At 45.8% G+C, this 14985-nt stretch overlaps 1 protein-coding gene across 5 annotated transcripts in view; it reads right to left on the reverse strand.

Moving 5' to 3' along the window:
- The window catches only part of LOC138798817 (protein wntless homolog B-like), a 44999-nt gene that overhangs the window by 1538 nt on the left and 28476 nt on the right, over positions 1–14985 (reverse strand). For 2 of the 5 annotated variants that reach the window (XM_069979424.1, XM_069979421.1), the window contains 2 exons: positions 14519–14672; positions 10792–10912 (listed from right to left, as the gene is read on the reverse strand). In XM_069979424.1, the coding sequence (XP_069835525.1) occupies positions 10887–10912; positions 14519–14672 (180 nt within the window). In that variant the 3' untranslated portion in view covers positions 10792–10886. Of the gene's footprint in view, positions 1–10791; positions 10913–14277; positions 14358–14518; positions 14673–14985 lie in introns of those variants that run through there. The other 3 variants (XM_069979423.1, XM_069979420.1, XM_069979422.1) reach the window with 2 other exon arrangements.

Raw genomic sequence — 14985 nt, forward strand, 5'->3', positions numbered from 1 at the left:
TATCAAACATTGTGTAAAGTGAAACTGGCCCAGTTGCCCCTAGCAACCAATCAGATTCCATCTTTCATTTTCCAAAGTGTCTGTGAGGAATAGAAAGTGGAATCTGATTGGTTGCTAGGGGCGACTGAGCTAGTTTCACTTTACACCATGTTTGATAAATCTCCCACATTGTGTATATATCACTGTGCTATCATTATGATATATGAGTGGGCCTCCACACCACCCACATATAGTAATATCTCTCTCATGTCTCATAAGGAGCCCAAGGATCCCCCCAGGACTGACGCCCACTACAAGCCTCCAGCTACGTCACCACCACCATAGTATAATAGCCGTATATTACAGCTGCCATCCGCCCCGGCCTCTTTCTGCTCCTGTGTTTGATCTGCCCCAGCTGTATTTACATAAGTCAAATGTCAGATTCCATGTGCAAAAGCAGCACGTCGGCCATGATGTCATCCCCGGGCAAGGTGCTTCTATATATAGAGCCCATGTACCTGCTCCTAATCCTTACTGCTCCTGTATAGGAAGCGATTGTTTGGGTAATCGGTCCATAGATACATAATAACACCAGTGACGCCATTGTATGCCGGCATGGGGGGGGATAATTGCGCCAAATATCAATTGCATCCACAAATCTGTAGCCTCAATGGGAGTGTATGGAGGTGGTATGGGCCTATAGCAAGAGTGGAGTACTCCAGCTGTTGCAAAACTACAATTCCCATCGTGCCTGTACAGCCAAAGCTTTAGCTTTGGCTGTCCAGGCATGATGGGAATTGTAGTTTTGCAGCAGCTAGAGAGCCAAAGGCTCCCCATCCCTGGCCTATAGCATGTATGGTATATGTATTGAAGGGCTACGGATCCTGTGTATGTCCATGGGAGGCCAGAGATTATGGATTGGGTTCTGACTTAGCAGTTTCCTCTAAGGAATCAGAATTTCCTTTGAGGTGATGAACTTGTTGATGTTTATTACATTGCAAACAAACTCCAGTTCCTGCCATTCCCTGGGCTAATTAGAGGCAGATTTCCATATTCATAGGGAAGAGCGGCGCCTTCATCATTTATTAATGAATTCACTGAATAGAGAAGCTCAGGACGACAGGAATCTTCTGAAAACAGCGACAGAGCAGGATTTTTACTTTTTTATTTTTTATTGTATTGTTTCAAAACCAGGGGCCACACACAAAGGACCGAAGGGCCACACTGACATCAGCTTTAGACCCCATGTAAAAGGGCCACTACAATTCCTATATAATAGCAGTGGCATAATGATAGCTATCGCAGAGGGTGTGGCACAGATCCCTGGCCGATCAACTCTTTTAAAGTGTACCTGTGGTAGCTGTCTTGTACTCGGCCAGTGTTGTTATTCGTGACGCTAGTACTATAGTAGTACACAGGTGTGATGTTGGTACCAGTTTTGGCCAGTACGTTGTCCCCAAATGGTCGGTAACCTCCGGCAGTGTTGCGGGTCCCTTGGGCACTTGTCACGGCAACCTGGAGTGGTAGTAGACCCAACTGCGATGTTGGTAACGCCACCCATAGAGAAGGGGAAAAATAACCCAAGGTGTACGGTGGTGTGTGTGGGTGCAGATATGAGGCAAAGTCCTGTTCGTACAAAAATAGAACACTTTACTGAACAACATTGCAGGTGAACAGTACACTTAAAACAGGTAAAGCAAATCTTGACAAAGGTGGTTGCTGAGAGTAGAATAAACTAGTGCTTTTAGAAGTAAGTGCTTGGTGAAGAGGAGAGGAGTTGCCAGAGGAGCCCAGCCCAATGTAGAATCTGTACTCTGCCGGTACGGAAATGTAGATAAGAAGAAGTAAGTGATACTCGTACTCACATATAGACTATAGTCTGACCGCCTTCTACCCCCTAGTTGCATAGAACCCATCCTAGCTGGGTAGCAGGACAGTCAGTTATCTCGGTGTAGCAGACTTCTAAGATTACCCGGTCGTCTTGCACTGCGCAGTAGGATGCGTAGACCTATTCTGGTAGCTTTGTCCTACTGGGGTCGGTTCCTCTTGTTTCACCTTTTAGATGGGTTTCTGGTGTCGACTAGGATGATCCTAGGTGGCTTCTCTCCCCTAAGGTGAAATAAGCACTGCATTACTGTGGTAGTTGCTTGAATAAAGAAAGTCTCTGTTACTGTCTGTGGTCCCTTTCAGGGGTCCTTTCCAAAGCCAGGCCCTGGCTTGACTTCCACAGGAACTAGTTTTGTTGTGTCCTCTCTCACTGAAAACTTGTCTAAAACTGACTCACTTTCTACACAGGTTAACTCCTCCTACAGGGGCCAAGGTAAAAAACACCAGTGGTGGAACACCACATACCTGTCATGGCACCTGCTGCTGGATCAGCAGTGAGTTCCTCTGTAAATCCGGAAGTACCGGTACACTTTGACTGTATCAATGTACAATTAAAAAAATTTGATGGAGCAGGGAGCCACTGACTCCCTGCCCCATCACTTAAAGGGGAACTATCAGCAGGTTAGATAAATCTAACCTGCTAATAGCTCCTTAGAGCGCCAGTGTTGCAGAGGAGGAAGGTATGTGTTTAGCTGAACGCAGTAGGGTACCACACTACAACTATATAAGTCAGTGTATATGTACCCAGACCATTTTTTATTGTAAACTGATACTTTGCATGGAAGCCAAAAAGCTGTGTGAATCCTAGACCTATCTATTGTAGGAGACTTAGGCCCCGTTCCCACTGAGGAAAGGTAGCGGAATTCCGCGACGGAATTGTCCGCCGCGGAATGCCGTTAGCCTCCCGCTCATAATGGGAGTCTATGGGAGGCGCACGCTCCTGCCCTGTCCGCGCTGAAGAATGAACATGTTCATTCTTCAGCGCGGACAGGGCAGGAGCGCGCGCCTCCCATAGACTCCCATTATGAGCGGGAGGCTAACGGCATTCCGCGGTGGACAATTTCGTCGCGGAATTCCGCTACCTTTCCTCAGTGGGAACGAGCCCTTAGCGGAGGTGACTGCCAGATCATACAACACAAGGTTTGTTTGTAGTCTGTAACCATGGAGACCTAAAGGTGGTAATATTTATAGCAACATTTGTTGTGACACCAGATATGGTTTTTATTAAATAAACTATATTTATTATTAAAAAATGTATTGTTTTAACAAATGTATTGTTCTATTGTTCTAATGTGCCCACAGCAACCAATTTCAGCTCTGGTAAAACGATAGAGGAGCTATGATTGGCCGCTGTGGACAGTTTACACTGGAGGATATTTTACACCCTTTGATAAATCTACTGATGCATCGTCCATCAAAAAGGTTTAAGGTATATTCACACGGGCGGGCTCGCAGCGAGATTCTTGCTGCGAGTCCGGCAGGTCCTGGCAGTTCCCATACACTACATACTTGCTGCGGTCTAAACGACCGCAGCGAGTATGTAATTATACCACCCTTAACCCCTTCTGCTCCCCCGCTGTGTATATACTTTACCTGTCCTCGCTGCACGGGTCCGGCGTCCTGCTCTCCTGTCCGGCCAATCAGTGTGTTGCCCAGCCGCAGCCACTGATTGGCCGGGCGGGAGAGCAGGACGCTGGACCCGTGCAGCGAGGACAGGTAAAGTATGCTTACAGCGGGGGAGCAGAAGGGGTTAAGGGTGGTATAATTACATACTCGCTGCGGTCGTTTAGACCGCAGCAAGTATGTAGTGTATAGGAACTGCCAGGACCTGCCGGGCTCGCAGCGAGAATCTCGCTGCGAGCCCGTCCGTGTGAATATACCCTAACACTGACAAATTGTCCAGTTCAGAAATACAAAACTCTCTAGTCTAGCGCCAACTACTGGCCAAATGTTTTTTGAACAAAGATGTAAAAGACGTTGCAAATGTTATATATATTGTACTAATTCAAAACATTAGCAGCATAATGGGAACTCAGCTTTGCAGTTCCAGATTTGTGACAACACCCTCGGTAGCTGTAGTATGCAATGTATGACCCCACCAGCAGAATAGTGAGTACAGCTCTGGAGACTCTGGAGTATAATCCAGGATGTAACTCAGGATCAGTACAGGATAAGTAATATAATGTATGTACACAGTGACCCCGCCAGCAGAATAGTGAGTACAGCTCTGGAGTATAGTCCAGGATGTAACTCAGGATCAGTACAGGATAAGTAATGTAATGTATGTACACAGTGACCCCACCAGCAGAATAGTGAGTGCAGCTCTGGAGTATAATCCAGGATGTAACTCAGGATCAGTACAGGATAAATAACAATTTACGTAGACTAATTCGAAAACGAAAAAATAAAATTGTACTGAAAAAAGTAGAAATATTAAAAAGACAGTCACCTCTGAAACTCCCAATAAATGTCTAATAATTAAATGACTTGCAAAATGCTTTTTTGGAAATCTGTAATCTGTGTCCTTCTACTTGCATTCTCCAACTATAAGGCCAGAAACACAGGAGTCTATATAAGCCTGTCCATTACATCACAGTGTAGTAGCCCCCTCTATGCAGCAGCCGGCCCTGTTTTCAGGCTCATATACAAATTTATAGCATTCTTTCTCATCACACAGTAAACAGCTGAATCTGTGACCTGTAGATGCCAATAAAACGAAAGTCTTCTGGTACATAGCAGTCTGCTTACTGGTAAATACTCCATGGTTGTTGCTGGAAGCTTTCCTGGCACATAGGCCAAAGTTTGTAGTTTACAAATACAGTATGTGAACATAAATCCATAGGCAATTATTCATCCAGAACACGTTTGTGGGGGTTGGGATTTGTCACTGCCCAGACAATGTCTTCTCTACTCCTGAGTCCAGTGGTGGCGGCTTTACACAGCTCCATCTGACTCCGGACATTGTGTGTGGTGATGTGAGGCTTGCATGCAGCTCCTCAGCCATTAGGCTCCCAGTGGGCAGTCTTTGTGCTGATGCCAGATGAGGTTCGATCTCTGCAGTAATGGAGTCAGCAGTGTTTGTAACTTATGTTCTATGCTCCTCAGCACTCAGTGACCCCGCTCTGTAATATTATGCAGTCTCCAATGAATCCTCAACACCTGCACCACTGATGGAGGAAGAAATGTCAGGAACTGGCTTGTTACAGTGTTGGTTCCCATTACAGCATTGTGCTCTATAGAACAGCCCATTCTATCATGGATGTTGGTAAAGGCGATTGTATTGGTCAGGGCTGGATGTTATACACCTATGCCAATGGGGCCAAACCTAAATTCAAAAGCTGAGGACCGATGCTTTTTTAATAGTGTTTCCGCAATCAGCCTGTAATATCTTTATATCGCCACTAGATGGCAGCAACACAACAAGTAAAAAAAACAACAACTTGTTGGTGAAATAGAAGAAATAAGTTACAATTGGGGGGGGGGGATTTAGTTATGGTTTTGACAAAACACTGTAGCAAACCTGAGTAATTTGTGGCCTTTCTACATAATTTTTGATATATTCCTGAATGTGTAATCAGCATGCATCTTTTTGGACACTATAACAGCGCCACTATTTACATGGGCTGTGTCAGGTATTGAAATATTCTCTTGCATGGGCAGAACTGCAATACCAGACACAGCCTATGCTTATTGGAGGCGCTGTTTCTGCATGAAAAGGCCCTTTTCTTACTATCAGACAGAAACACACCAAAGGTACAAAAAGAATGTTGTTTTATTGCTCATCAGATATTGCTTATGAACACGAGGCAGTATACGCTTGTTAAAATTGCTCCTTTATTAAAAAAATAAAAATAAAAAATAAGCTAGAGCAAATGCAATATCGGGGTCTGATGGACAAATTCAGCAGCAACAAAAGTAAAAATAGTAGTAAATCCACCAGTGTAAGTGAGCACTCTGCACCAACCTCATATATATATATATATATATATATATATATATATATATATATATATATATGCTGAAAATTTCCTGGAGTCTGGAGGCAGCACACCAAGGGTTAACTGGATCCACCCGGATAGAAGAGTAATTATTCCTAGCAATACAAACAGAATAATTAGTTATCCAATCAGTGTAGAAACCTGCCCTATAAGGTTTAGCTAGGACCTCAGATCTACGTACAGTTTGTAGCAATGACATAATGGGAGGGATTATTGTGCTGCCTCCGGACTCCAGGAAATTCGGTTAGCCGAAGCAAACTGAACAAATAGCGCTTCAGATTCTCTACAGCTTGCTGTTTTTTCAAGATAAACAGAAATAGCACGCTTCACATCCAATAGATGTAGATTCAAGTCTTCTTTTAAAACTGGAAGGACAATTTCTTGGCTTAAGTTAGAGGTTGAGGATACTTTAGGGAGGAACCCTGACATGGTACGCAATATGACAGCGTCTTCTAATACACGTAGGTATGGTTCTTTACAAGACAAGGCCTGAAGCTCACTTACTCTTCTGGTGGAAGTGATGGCTATCAGAAACAAAGTTTTCCATAACAAGAATTTAATGTCCGCTGACTCTAATGGTTCAAAGGGTGATAGACATAGTAGCTTTAAAACTAGAGATAGGTGCCAGGATGGTACTGAGTCATGAAAACATGGTCTTAATTTTGCGATGGCCCTCAAAAAGCGAGAGATTAGGGGTACTCCTGTAAAGACACCTTCAAGATGAGCGTTTATAGCTGTAAGGTGTACCTTCAATGTGTTTAGTTTGAGGCCCTTGTCGAAATCATTTTGCAGAAATTACACCATGAGGAATAAATGGACCACACTCTTGAATAAACCTTCCTGGTGCTCACCTTCCTAGAAGCTAGAGTTGTATTAACTACTTCTTCTGATAAGCCCTTCTGTCTAAGGGCGGGTTCACACTACGAAATTCTCGCGGACAATGTCCACGGAATTCCGTCAGCTGTCCGCCCGCTCATCTGGGCACCTTTCCTCCGGCCCCATAGACACCATTCTATGGGCCGGCGTATTCCGCTATACGCTCAAAGAAGTGTCATGTCACTTCTTTCAGCGGATCACAGAATACGCTGGCCCTTAGAATGGTGTCTATGGAGCCGGCGGAAAGGCACGCGCCCGTGTGGGCGGACAGCTGACGGAATTCCGCGGACATTTTCCGCGAGAATTCCTCAGTCTGAACCCACCCTCCCGAATGCCAGGCAAGTAAACTGCAGGTGAGTCACTCCTTGTTGAGTTTGAACTGCTACGCGCAAGAATTTTCTGTGTGTCTGGAGGAGTGGGATGTGCAAGTAGGTGTCTCGTAGATCTATCTTTGCTAAGACATCTCCCTGCTGGATAGACATTGTGGCCAACAGAATGGATTCCATCTTGAAGTTTTTTTTCAGTATGTAGCGGTGTAGGTAGGTCAAATCGATGACGAGACGCCAATCTCCTACGGCTTTTGGAACTGAAAAAATCGGTGAGTAAACCCCCCTGCCTCAATGGGATGTTGGAACCTCTTCTAGAGCCTTTTTCTGCATGAACTGGTGTAATAAGTCCAGGATCACAGGTCTTACGTTTCTGTTCACCATAAAACGATTTGGAGGCATATTTTGGAACTCTATTGAGTACCCTCTAGTCACTGTTGATGTTACCCAGGCATCTGTTGATGTTACGGACCAGAAATTGGCAAAACTTAAAAGTCTTGCCCCAACCGGAGGAGTGGATGTGGCGTCAAAGATTGGAGCCCTTGTCATTAAAGGGCTTCTTCCTGAAGGGGTTTTGTTCTTTTTTAACCTTGTAACCATTTTGTCTATTGTAGGGACGAAAAAACAGCTGTCTGCGAGGGGAACTTCTCCCTCTACTCTGATATGGTTTACTGGGTTTCTTTTTATTTGCTTGTGTGTCGGGCCCGACTGATTAAGAAGGGCGCAGGCGAACTGCATGTGCCATTCTCCATAGTTTGTAGGCTGTATGCTTATGGCCGCCAGGAATGGGTTAAGTTCTAACTAATGTTATCCTCTCTCCTTCCCTCCCTCCTTTCCTCATCACTGTTGCTGTATCCAATCTTGAGCCTTGGCGGTCTTTTTAGCCTATGGGAAGCTGCGCAGGGCAAAGAGGAGGGTACCTGTATAAATAGAGCTGTTCCCGGGTCCACTGCACTGCACCACTTAGCAATTTTCCCTCCCTCCCTTTGTTATGCTTTTGTTTAAAAAAAAAAAAAAAAAGAGAAATGGAGATTTCTTTCACCTTGATTGTTTGTTTGCAGGTTTATGTAAGTCACAGCTTGGCCTGAATATTCTGATTGATGGTTGGGAGCAGCCAAACATGTACGGCGGGAGTCCGCCGGTGGCATACCACGGCTGCTAGTCCGGTTTTGAGTTGGCACTGGAGAGTGCCGGTTTACGAAGGAAGTTAAGAAAAGTTAATAAAAGCTGTGGCCGATCTCCACCCAGCAAAGGAAGAAGTTGTCTTGTGTTTTTATTCCTGGCGGCGGTGGGTATATGGGAATGTTTGTGTTATGGAGGTCAATGCTGTCTGGGTCAAAGGGGTAGTTACTCTCCTTACTCCTGAAATAGCTATCTGCAGATGGGAAATCTTTCCTTTTGGAGAGATTGTTTGGCTTGCCATAAAATCCCCAGTCTATGTTCTAAGGCTCCTTGACTTGAAGGGACATCTCTTTGCTCAAGAGGTGTGAGAGCTATTTTACATATATTTGCTTGTGGAAAATGTATCCCTTTATCCTCATTCAGAGACTTAAAGCGTAACTGTCATTTCAGGGTCATTTTTCTGAAAACAATAAATATCAACAAGTACAAGCGATTTTAAGAAACTTTGTAATAGGTTTTATGTACTAAAAGAGTTTCCTTCTGTACTGAAAAAGCAATCTCCCAGCCTCCCCCCTCACATCAGATGAAGCAGGATTTCTGTCTCCATTATGTGGCTATGGAGAGGGGAGCGGCTGTTAGGAGTGACTGAGCACGGAGCAGTCTTGCAAAGCACAACACCCTGCAATCTTCTCTCAGTAAGTTCACAGATAAGCACTGACCTTTCTGACACCTGAATTTAGCAGTTTAGCTGCCCAGTGAGTCTACAAACAGCTGACCTTCATGTCACCTCTTCCTGCTCCCTCATCTCCCTCAGCCCCTCCCCCCTTCATAGGCTTACAATGGAGAGAGCAGAGCCCGTCTTCACTGGCTTCTCTGTAATGAAGACGTGTTTGACTGATAATGCACAGATAAGAAGTCAGGGGGGAGGCTGGGAGATTGCTTCTTGAGTACAGAAAGAGGCTTTTTTGGCTGATGAGACCTATTACAGAGTTTCTTAAAATCGCTTATACTACTGATTTCTATAATTAAAAAAAATGTGACAGTTACGCTTTAAGGATGTCTTTTAGTTCAGGCCCAAACAAAGAAGATGGGTTGAAGGGCAAGGCGCAGAAATTATGCTTGAAGCCAGTGTCTCCACCCCATTGCTTCAACCATATGGCTCGTCTGGCTACATTTGATGAGGCCATGACTCTCAAGGAGAATTTCAGACTGTCAATGTTGCTGTCACACAAAAAATCTGTAGCTACTTTCATCAAAGACACATCTTTAAGAAGATCATCTCTACTCACTTTTGTTTGTATGTCTTCCGTTAGTTGACTCAGCCAAATCCGGAGAGCTCTGGCCACTAGGATTGAGGCTGAGGCGACTTTAGCCCCAGACGCTGCAGAAGTAAATGTGTGTTTCAACATAGTATCTGCTTTTCGTTCCATGGGGTCAGGAAGAAGTGACAAGTCAACCTTTGGTGTCTGATCCCAGTCCTTATTAATCAGGTTGTAAGTAGCGATGAGCGAACCTGGAGCATGCTCGAGTCCATCCGAACTCGATGGTTTGGCATTTGATTAGCGGTGGCTGCTGAAGTTGGATAAAGCCCGAAGGCTATGTGGAAAACATAGATATAGTCATTGGCTGTATCCATGTTTTCCAGACAACCTTAGAGCTTTATGCAGCCCCAGCTAATCAAATACCGAACGTTCGGGTTCGGATCGACTCGAACCCGAACCCGGTTCGCTCATCTCTAATTGTAAGCTATAAATTGATTTGAATTTAGAGCCCTGCTCAAATCTTTATTCTGGCTTATTCCTATCTTTCTGCAACCAATCCTTAATAATGGGGCGAGAAGGAAAAGTTTTACTTGTACTGGGAGCAAAACTAAACAGCTGCTGCCTCTTGGAGTGACCAGAAACGTCCGCATCTGTCTCCAGAGTACGTTTAACTGCAGAGATTAATTTTTTCTTTGTTAAACAGATCTATATCATCCTCTCTGTCCACCACTATTTCCTCATTATCAGAGTGTGAGAAAGAGAATTCAGCAGCAGAAGAGATCGGGGATAAGTGAGTCGGCTGAGGGCGGGAGTGATGGGCTTGCTGAATAGATGTTTTAACCTCAGCAAATGTCTCCAGCAGCTGACCCTTAAAACAAGATAGGAACTGTCTGGTTTCGGTTTGAGGTGCTTGATCCTGATTCATACACGCCTCACATACATCCTGCTCGCACGATTCTGGCAAGGGTTGCTGACATGATGCACAAATAGTGTGTCGTGACTTGCGCTTCCTTTTAGAAGGAGGGCTCGACATCTACAAAAAAGCAGATGCATAAACCCTTTTTAGGCTATTTTCACACACTGAACAACCGGCCGTTCCGTGACCCCGGCCGGGTCACAGAACGGCGGGTCTCTGCCCAAATCATCGCGTCCGGTACTTAAGTACCGGCCGAATGATCTGTCCGGCTGCAGAGCTCTGATGCGGGCACATCAGCACGCGCCCGCATCAGAGCTTTCCCCTGCACACTATGGAGCGAGCGGACGGAGCCGCTCGCTTCATAGTGTGAACTGACAGGGTTTCCTACGGCCGCAATTCATTAAATTTTGTCTACATGGAGCCCGCCAGTTTACACCAGGGTTATTCCTGTGCCTCTTTGACTGCCATCCAGTTGAGTTCTGTGGGTCCATCCACATGTTGTGGTGGTCAGCTGAAGCTCCTAAGCGCTGCTCACACCGGCTCCCCCTGCGGGACAAGCAACAGCAGTGAGGGATGGATAAGATGTGCTGCAGACATAGGCAGGTCATAAAACAGATTACACCTGTGTGGTGTCCCACCACAGGTGTTGCTGTTAGTTACAGCCTTCGCAAACGCCTTCATCTATTGTAAGTATATGCACTTAATTGTTGCACAGCTGTAGATCTGAAAGGGTTATTGTTTGTTTGCATGTCACATGGATCTGTAGACCAATTAGCATGTTTTCTTCTTCTATCCTATCATTTCTCTCTTTACTTTTTCTATATGCACTCTTCACCCATCCACAGCACACCTTACAGGGGCTGTAGATAGGAAGTCACATGGGTAGAGAAAGTGTAGAGGTCTTTTGTCACTAGACTCTGTAGAGGAAGGACACAAGCTAAAACGCTCTCTACAGCAGTCCAGTTGGGCCCTGGTCCTCTGCCAGGTCCCCAGTCTCAGTGTGCAGCCTAGGCACACATAGCGAACAGATTCTTCTTCAGTAACGCCGTGGACAAGGAGAGTCACAGTGCAGGACAGTATCCACAAAGCAGAAGGCTAGGAAGTGATCCGGATAGAGCAAAGTTGCTAGAAGCCTATGAACTATATCTCGCAGTGCGGGTGTTAGCAGGGAACCCTTAGCATTCTGCTCATCCCAGGTAACAAGGTTTGGGGCTTGTGCTACTCACTAGGATGGGTCCACCAACACTGGTAGGGCAATAGGTGGTGCGAAGACCCAAGAGTCAAAACATGGGCACAAGTATTCTCTCTTTCTTCTCAAGTATTCTTCTACCTCATCCTCTAACATCCCGGCAGAGCACAGTACTAATTGGGTTGGGACTCTCATGACATCCTCCTCTCTACTCTTCTGATTCTTTACTCTCAGCACGCTACTCAGTCCACACAAATGTACTACTTTCTATTCGCTCACTGCAGATCTGGATCCTAACTTATCAAGTGTCTTAACTTATTGAGTGTGAGGTTCTATATCAATGCAAAGCTGTATGACCTGCTACACACAAGTATTCTCCAAGTAAAGCAGATCTTATTTATGATAAAGAGACTCTGTCCCAACACGGAGTGTCACTCCGCACCAACACAGTACACATTCATTCATTGGGACATTTCCTTTTTTCTGTGGGTGGCAGTGCCAATAGTCCGGGTGGGTCACTACTCCACTCCGGACCACCGTGACAACAACCCAAGGGACCCCGCAACATCCGGCAGGTCACTGACCACAGGGAAACAAGGTATAACCGACCCTCTAAACTAAAAGCAGGTGTGCCACCATACCTGTGTGCCCAACCGGCACTGGCGTCACAACATAACATCTCTAGGCCCGGCTATATCTCGGCCAAACACCACGGGAGTGTCGTCATGCTCAACCATCTGGCAAGTGACCGACTGTCCTACCTTCATACCATTGGGGGACTGTTTGGAAGACAATTTTATCAGCTGCTGTATGTCCTGCAGGAAGTGGTGTATTCTTTCCAGTCTGACACAGTGCTCTCTGCTGCCACCTCTGTCCATGTCAGGAACTGTCCAGAGCAGCAGCAAATCCCCAGAGGCTGGAAGAAATTATTAGTTGGCAGAATTTCTCACATACCTACTTAAACGTGTGGGGTCCTTGGATTGCTCTACTGAAACGTAATCAATCCTGAGTAGATTTTTTTATAACATACAATACATGTCTGTGTATGGATCTTTTGCATTTAAAGGGGTATTCCCCCCAAGAGCTAAAAAAAAAATGTAATGCTCCCAAACCTAGCTTGTCTTACTCGCCAAGTCCCCCTGAGTATTTTGAGCCATCTTTCATCTTTCTAGCTGCTGCCATTCCACATTACACATTTTTCTAAAAGATGGTCTGTAATCAAGATAGGAAACTACATTTCCCATCATGCAATGCTTATGCCTGATGATGGTGAAGTAGTTGAGCCGAGATGGTGAAGTAGCTGTGCTGAGATGGTGAAGTAGCTGTGCTGAGATGGTGAAGTAGCTGTGCTGAGATGGTGAAGTAGCTGTGCTGAGATGGTGAAGTAGCTGAGCTGAGATGGTGAGTAGCGGATGCGGGACGGGGGGTACGTTGGGTGCCACGGGAGGCAACCGGATGGCCACAGGGTCAGATGGTGGGGGAGGGAGCCGCGGGAGCCAGCCGAACGGAGGCCGCGGGAAGATGCCGAGTCAGATGCGGGGGAGGGGGGGGGGGAGATTGGTGCCGCGATCAGACGTCAGATGCGGGGTGGGGGGTACGGGGGTGGTCGCGGGCGAGGTGGGGGGGTGGGTACGCTTCGGGTGGGGGGATACAGGGTGCAGGGCGGGTGAGGGCGAACACACACTGTGGGGGGGGGTTGCTGTCAGAGAGGGAGACAGTGATCAGCTGCAGCAGCTGTCAGTGTCTCACTGTTCTCCCTCACTTAAATGAGCCGGGTCAGAAGTGCTAACCCGGCCCATTGAAGAGAAGGAGGACACGTGATGCCGTCTGGGAGGGTGCGGGCCAGGAGCAGGGAGCGTGTCGGGTTGGACTGAGGTTTAATGATTCTAGGCATTGGGTGGGGGTGAATGCACCTAGATAACAGCAAAACTGTGCAAAATCCATTATAACTTTATATTGGAAAGATGGAAAGCTATGGGTGGGCAACGTATTAATGCAAAAATAAATTTGGGGGAATACCACTTTTAAGTCTTTGCATTTAAGTCTTTAAAGGGGTTATCCAGCTCTACAAAAACATGGCCACTTTTCCCCCTACTGTTGTCTCCAGTTCAGGTGCGGTTTGCAATTAAGCTCCATTTACTTCAATGGAACTGAGATTCAAAACCCCACCCAAACTGGAGACAACAGTAGGGGAAAGTGGCCATGTTTTTGTAGCGCTGGATAACCCCTTTAATGAGGTGAGACGCAGGACTTTCCCCTCCCTCCCTCCCTCCCTTCTCCTCTCTATTCCCCATCCAAACTCCCCCCCCCATGGTTCTGTCAATTCCCCTCCTCCCTCCTTTCTCACCTAAGACCCTTTCCACATTATATATCTTTCCAGATGAGACTGTTACAGGACTGTGACTTGTATCTTCACTGTGTACTATATTTGTATTCAGTTTTCAACTGAATTGTCTATAGGGTCTACAAACCCTTTCCTCTTTTTTCTCTCTGCATTCTTTAATGTCTTGTTATAAAAACTGAAAAATTTCAATAAATAAAGATTGGAAAAAAAAGGAAATAGAAAACCTCTCCTGCTCTAGACAGTTCCTGACATGGACAGAGGTGGCAGCAGAGAGCAGTGTGTCAGACTGGAAGGAATACACCACTTCCTGCATACAGCAGCTGATAAAATGATCTTCCAGATAGTAATTTTTTTTTTTTATAGAAGTAATTTACAAGTCTGTAATAAAAAAGTCCCAATAGAGAAGGCAGCTAGTAGCCCGACATGCTACCACAAGCCTGCAGTTTCTGTGGGACAGCCTGTGGAGAACAATGCAAGATTTATTTATTTATTTTTACATATCAAGACTATTTGCAGAGTTGCTTTTTGACTTGCTGCAAAACTGTTTTGTATCCTGTCATATAAAAAGGTTTTTCCTGGCGGATGCTGAGCCCTTATGACATTGCACTTCACCCCTTACCATTTGTTTGGTCATCTCCGTAGTTCTTGTGGGACGGTGCGTACAGGAACATGAGAGCGAAGACATACAGGTTCCACATGCCATAAATGCCGGTGAAGAAGGCGCTGTTCAGCTCAATGTTGTAGTCGTCGCATTTCCAGTTCCCTTCAGACACCTGAGAATGAAATAACTTATTCTGCGGAGTCCGATAGAAAGAGTCACATGTGTAATACAGAGCAAATCATGGAGTGGTGGTCCCAGTGACATCCCCTCAAACCCTATGCAGCAGCTGTACCATCCATGTTAATAGGAACCCTCCAGGCTACTGCTCACTGTCCTGGAGACCATCCTATCTCTGCATGTTCCCCGATGGGTAGTATAAGAATACTGCTCCAGGGCGGCCAGCTAGGATGTGTCTCACCCTCCATATGCCACCACCATCCCCATATAGGAGTCCTGCCATGCATTAACCATAACCGAGATCATCA

Source organism: Dendropsophus ebraccatus, chromosome 8, assembly GCF_027789765.1.
Source record: "Dendropsophus ebraccatus isolate aDenEbr1 chromosome 8, aDenEbr1.pat, whole genome shotgun sequence".
Taxonomy (NCBI): domain Eukaryota; kingdom Metazoa; phylum Chordata; class Amphibia; order Anura; family Hylidae; genus Dendropsophus; species Dendropsophus ebraccatus.